A 5953-nucleotide genomic window follows, 5' to 3' on the forward strand; every position below is an offset into this window, starting at 1 on the left:
CTCACGGCTGCCTGCAGTAACTCCAGCAGGGGCAGTTGCTCAGGGCATCAGCTCAAGGCATGAGGAGGAATGATGGGGCAGGGCAGGTTCCCAGGCTGGTGGGGAGATGCTGGAGGACAACCGCAGCTCCAGGGAGGAGCTCAGGCCTGGTACATCCTTGCCTCCCCTCCCAGCCGGGCTGTCCCAAGCCTCCTTTCTGCCATCATCAGCCCTTGGATGCTGGGAAAGGCTTCCCGGCTCCCCCCAGCAACTGGAGCAGAGCCTCGCTCCCCACAGCTCCCACGCCAGTGCTGCCTGACATAGTCCAGCCCAGGTGTCACAGCCCGATGGCAAATCCCTCCCGCAGACCCTGCACAGCTGAGCCCAGGGAGGTCCCTGCCCCCAGCCTCAGCCCCCAGTAAGCACCCTGGGGATGCTCCAGCCCAGAGGGACCCAGCTGGGGGGACCAGCACTCCCAGTCTGCCATCTCTTCCCCCCAGTGCCCTGGCTGGGCCCACTGGGGGAAAAACTGCTGCTGCCCAGGGCACACAGGGCACCCCGGCTCCCCATCACCACATCCCCTGGGGCGGCTGCAAGCACTCAGCTTGGGGCAGGGGAATAAAACTCTGCTGCAAATGAGAACTACTGTCAGCAATTTGAGCCACTGCTGCTCTTCCCACTAAGAAATCTTGCTTAGCTGGCAGATTGCTGAGTTAAATAAAGATGCCAGGGTGCAAGCTCTCCACATGAGAGCCCCCTTGCCGGCTGAGCGCCTGTGCAGGCTGACCTCAGCGAGGAGGCTGCTGTCTGCGGTTTGGAGGGCAGTGCCGGTCAGAGATGGCGTTTGGGATCCGGCACCTGGGCTGTGTGCGGGCATGGTGCGAGGCGAGGGGCTGGCCTGCACCATGCCCTGGGAGAAGAGACCCACTGCACCCAGATAAGGCACCGGCAGGGCAGAGGGGTATGAGCCACAGAGACCAAATGAGTGGCCTGGGGGCTCAGTGAGAAGCCAGACATGCAGCCTGGGCTTGTATGTGCTGGTCCATCACCAAATCTTTGCACACACAACCCCATCTAAGGATAAAAGAGCAGGATGAGGCGAGTTGCTAACGGTGGGGAGGACCGTGGGCACCACTGCCTGGCACCCGAGGGGGCCACAAGGTGGTCCATGAATGATGGCAGTGGGCTGCAACGCGAGGGTGAGGGTAGGCACCCAGCTCTCACGGCACTTTTGCAAGCTTGATCATGGGCATGAAGCCCCACGGGCACACTGCCCTCCCTGCAGCCCCCCCACCAGCATGGTGGGAGACAGGGTTGGGCAAGGGCAGAGAGACCAGCAAGGAGTCCAGCGCTCTCAGCCGCCTTCCTCTGCTGCACCGGGCAGCCTCTGCCAAGCAGCCATGGGGAGAAATGGGGGTCTGGGCCCTTGGAGGGACTGGGAGGCCCTGTAAGCCCTGATGGTAGCCATGCTCCTGCATCCCTGCCCAGCTTTGCCACAGCAAGCTGCTTGCCCCCTCCTATTCACCGGCACAGACGGGCTTCCACCCCACAGCAAATACAGCTGCCACGGCAGTGCCTGCACCCCCAACCTTCCTGCACCCCTAAGCTCCCTGCACCACAATGTACCCTGCACCCCCATGTGCCCATCTCCCCTCCTCCCAGTTCACCCTCATCCTCCCCGGCTGCTGGAGAGCTGGGCTTCCCAAGCCCCTGAGAGGGGGCCGGGGGAATCAGTGTCAGGCTGCTAGGGTCGGGGTTGCCCTTTGATGTCCCCTAAAACACATGCCAGGTGACAAGGCGGTCAGTTAGTGCTCGCCCCCACACCCTGTGTGCACTGCTGCCTGCCTCTGCCCGCAGCCTGCCAGCCCTGTGCTTTTTCACGCACGCTTCGAGCTTTCTGAAAAAGCACCTAACCTTGCACCGGGCACTTCCATGACGGTATCGCCCGGCATGGTGGGGTGTAGAGGACATGCAGCCACAAGTGCCTGCTCGCCCTGCAGCATTGGTGTCCACAGGGTGCCCAGGCTGACAGCCTTTCCCTTTGCCAGGAGGAAGAGCTTGTCCGTGAGAGCCGTTTCTACTTGCGAGGCTATGGGCTGGGCCACTGCCTGCAGCCGAAGGACAGGGCTGGGGAGGGCCCTGGCATCTACAACCCACCCCCAGCCAGCGTCCTGCTGCGGGAAGGGGAGAGGCTCTGCAGGTGCTACATCGACCGGGCCAAGCGCATCGACACCATCTCCCGAGCAGTCTTCCCCTTCACCTTCCTGGTCTTCAATATCTTCTACTGGGTCATCTACAAAGTGCTGCGCTCAGAGGACATCCACTCGGTGCCCTGAGGCCCAGAAAAGCATGACTGCCTCTCGGTCTGACCCCCCCAGCGCACCTGGGTGCAACTTGCTCAGCCAGAACATTTCCCTCTGTCCTGGAGCAGCAGCACATCTGGGCTGGGCCTCGGAGCCTGGACCTGTGGCAGGCACCATGTCCCTTCGTATGCTGGGGACCCAAGGGGGAGGATCAGCAACCTCAGGTCCCCACAGTCAGGTGGAGAGAGGAACCCCTCCAGTTTCCTGCATGGTGTCACCTCTGGGTACCCAGGGATGCTGTGCTGCCGGGGGGAGCCCTGGGTACACAGGGATGCTGCACGGCCATGGCACAGGGAAGCCCCTGGTACTTTAGGATGCTGCACAGCTGGTGGCCAGGGAACACCACCTTCCAGCCAAACACCCTCCATCTCTCTCTGTACTTTCCATGTCAGGCTGCTGCTTCTCCAGGCTGCATCACTGAGCCATGGGCCACAAGCAGCAGTCCTCTCTTCTCCCCTGGCCTGGAACTCAGTCGCAGGAAAGAGCCGGCAGCACTCCTGCCTGCACCCCGACTGTGCGGGGTGCTGGCTATGGCCCCATAACCCCCAGCCCAGCAACAGATAGGGCCCCTCCAGACCCCAGCCAGCTCCAACGCACAGCAAAGCAGCGAGTTGGGGATGCTCCCCTCCCTGCGGGGCCCAGAGCTGCCCATGGTGCCCATGGCCACAGGCAGGACTGTGACATGGACGCTGGGCAGGACGCTCTGTTTCCTCCCAGGAAACGCCAGCCCTGGGGCAAGCAGCAGGCAAGCCCGGTCCTCCTGATGGTGAAGGCGCAGACGACCATTGGAGCTACAGATGGGAGCTACTTTGCACCAGAGAGCCAGCACTGCACTCCTTGCAGGGCAGGGCTCACAGCCCGTTTTCCGAGGGAGATTTTTCAGGATGAAAATAGTGGGGGCAGCTTCACCAATCCTTTTGGAGGAGCAGAATGAGCGGTGGCATCCCCAGACTGCTGCGTTCCCACGGCACCACAGTGCCAGCAGAGAGCTGGAGGTGAAAACCGCCCAGTTCCCCAGCTTTCTCCCCACGTCAGTGCCCAGGCACGGGGTCTCCTGAGCAGGTTCACCCCCCGCTGCTCCTCCACCAGAGAGGAGAGCATTCAAAACCTCAACAGGACAAGCTCAGCAAGGCTTCCAGCCCTCCAGACCTGGATATCCTCCGTGCTTAACAGGAAATAAAGGCAGTAGGTGACGTTTATGTAGGTCCTACAGAGAGAAATGTGTTGATGATCTCCTTTCCCCCTGCTCACAGCCAGCCCGGGGGTGCTCACAGCCTGGCGGGGTCCATCCTCCCATGACCCTGGGCACAGGAGAGGACCCAGGGTCTTGAGGCAGGGCAGGATGGAAACAGGATTTGCCCCTTTCCTTGGAGGCTGTGGTGCCACGATGGCACAGCGAGGACCCTGGTGACCTGCCCATCATGGTAGAAGGGACCCTGCAGGGCAGGGAGATGTGGGCAGGAGGCCAGCACTGCCTGTTGAAGCCAGACCCAGGCAGAAGCCCCTGCCACAGCCCTTGGCACCCCTGCTTGGGCAGGCATCACCCTCTCCCTCACACAACTCGCCAGGAGCAAAGCCCTGTGCCCCCTGCCCCCTACCCAGCCCCCCCAAACCGCGCAGAGCGCTCAGCTGCATGCATCCATTTCATAGACAGGGCAGTTGGAGGAGAACCAGCCCCAGGCCATGGCCGTGACCCACCAGGATGGGCAGAGCCAGCTCCATCCCACCGCCACCACCATGCATGCCTTCCCCATCGTGTGTCCAGGCCAGGCTTTTGAGACTTGCTTTTGGGGAGGTGCCATTTGGAGGTGGAGGAAGGGGTGCACCTCACCTCCTCAGCTCGCCCAGCACCCGGTCCCCAAGGCAGCACCGAACGGGGAGGTGCCAGTGCCTGGATAGCATTCGCAGGCGCTGGGTGGCCAAGCACCCTCTAGCAAGCGGTGGGTTTTTAAACAGCATTGATCTTCCTACGCAAATAAAGCCTTTCTGGGATTTTCAGTGCTGTGCTGGGGGTTTGTCTCTGCCAGGGATCCTGCGGTCAGCTCCAGCTCCCAGCAGGGTCCTCCGTGTGAGGGAGGGATGTGGGGACAAGGGCACAACAGCCCTGTTGGGACAGGAGCCCTGACCTGCAATTACACCCAGACATTGTTACCTCCATGGGTGGTTTTTCTGATGTAATTAGTGGTGCCTGTCGGGTTTTATCTCCTGCGTGGGAGATGCCAGCAGGGCTGGGCAGGAGCCCCATGCGAGCTCCCAGCCCCAAACTCCATCACTTTCCTACCCCCCTAGCTCTGTAGGGTGCTCCCCGTGGTCACCCCAGCTCCTTTCCACCGCAGCCAGGCTCGGCCAGGGGACAGGACCCAAGATGGGGCAGATGTGGGGCTGGGTGGGGCTCTGGCTCTGTGGTGGAGCTCAGACACCCGAACACGGGCGAGCATCCTAACAGACGAAACTCCCTGCGCGGCCCCTTCGCACCAGCTCGCTGGACGGGTGCCAGCCTTATAGAGCTGCCAGCTGTCCTGGGGGGCTTACGCCAGCCCTGCAGTGCCACCCGGGGCCGGCACTTTTGTCCCCAGCTGGCGCAGGGGCAGGCAGAGCCGGCAGCTGAGGGCCGAGCGCCCAAGCAAACATCAATCTCCCTCTGTCCTCTCGGCCAAGTTTCACAGACCAGCTCTGTTGGTACCTCGCAGCCCCATCGCCTGCCCGGCCCCGTTGGGGTGTCCTGCGGCAGGGAGGAGAGAAAGTGAGGTGCACCCACACTGGTTTGGTGCTGAGGTCGTTCTTTAGATGGGACAAACCAAACCTCCCCGAGGTCTTGCTCCTGCCCTCACCCTGAACCTAGAGAGGACACGGCCAAGGGGAAAGCCGGGAGCCATTTCACACCAGCGCAGTGCACATGGTTTCTTCACTCCCTGCTCTCCTTTCTCTCCCTTGTTGAATGTCAGGTCTGGGAACCTGTGTCTGTTTGGAGATAAACGCTGTGGTCAGCCCTAACCCACCTGGCTCTGGGAACCAGCACTTCCCAGAAAAATCAAAATGGTAAAAACCTAACACATCTTTCCTAAGCTAAAGCCCCCAGGTCCCACACACCACTCACGGCAAGGTGGGGGAGGCCTCCCTGCTGGCACCGCACTTGCAAAGGCATGAAGGGCGCGCTGCCCCACGGCCCCACAGACCCTCGTGTTTCAGGTGTCCCTGGGAGCAGTTTCGGGGTCAGGAGCAGCCCTCAGCCCCTGCCTCTGGTCCTCCCAGCAGCCCAGTTTGGACTGGGAGCTGCTAGGACCCCCACACAGCTGCAGGGCTGTCACTGCCCTCCAGCACACAGCTCCAGCAGGTCCCTCACATCTTGGGGACAACAGGAGCGCCCAGGCTGTGGGTGCTGAGCCCCAGACCCTCCTGCAGGTCGCAGCATGGCCGGGGGCCAGCTGAGGTGGCTCCATCCCCCTGCAAAGCCCACAGCCTTCACAAGGACTCAGGTTTCTATTTCCTGCCCAAGGCTCTGCATTGTGGGACACAGCCCAGCCATCACAAGGTGCAACGGTGGGCACAGGATCTACAGCCATGGCCAAGTTAATTGCTGCTTTAAATGGAAGTTACTGGAGCTGCACTGG

At 61.8% G+C, this 5953-nt stretch overlaps 1 protein-coding gene across 1 annotated transcript in view; it reads left to right on the top strand.

The window, feature by feature from the left end:
- LOC104160279 (glycine receptor subunit alpha-4) overlaps positions 1 to 2315 on the top strand; it is a 6574-nt gene extending 4259 nt beyond the window's left edge. Inside the window, exon 8 of the mRNA XM_009698370.1 lies at positions 2028 to 2315. Coding sequence (XP_009696672.1) covers positions 2028 to 2315 — 288 coding nt within the window. The remainder of the gene's footprint in view (positions 1 to 2027) is intronic.
- The last annotated feature ends 3638 nt before the right edge of the window (positions 2316 to 5953 follow it).

Source organism: Cariama cristata, unplaced genomic scaffold (assembly GCF_000690535.1).
Source record: "Cariama cristata isolate BGI_N322 unplaced genomic scaffold, ASM69053v1 scaffold31234, whole genome shotgun sequence".
Classification (NCBI taxonomy): Eukaryota; Metazoa; Chordata; class Aves; order Cariamiformes; family Cariamidae; genus Cariama; species Cariama cristata.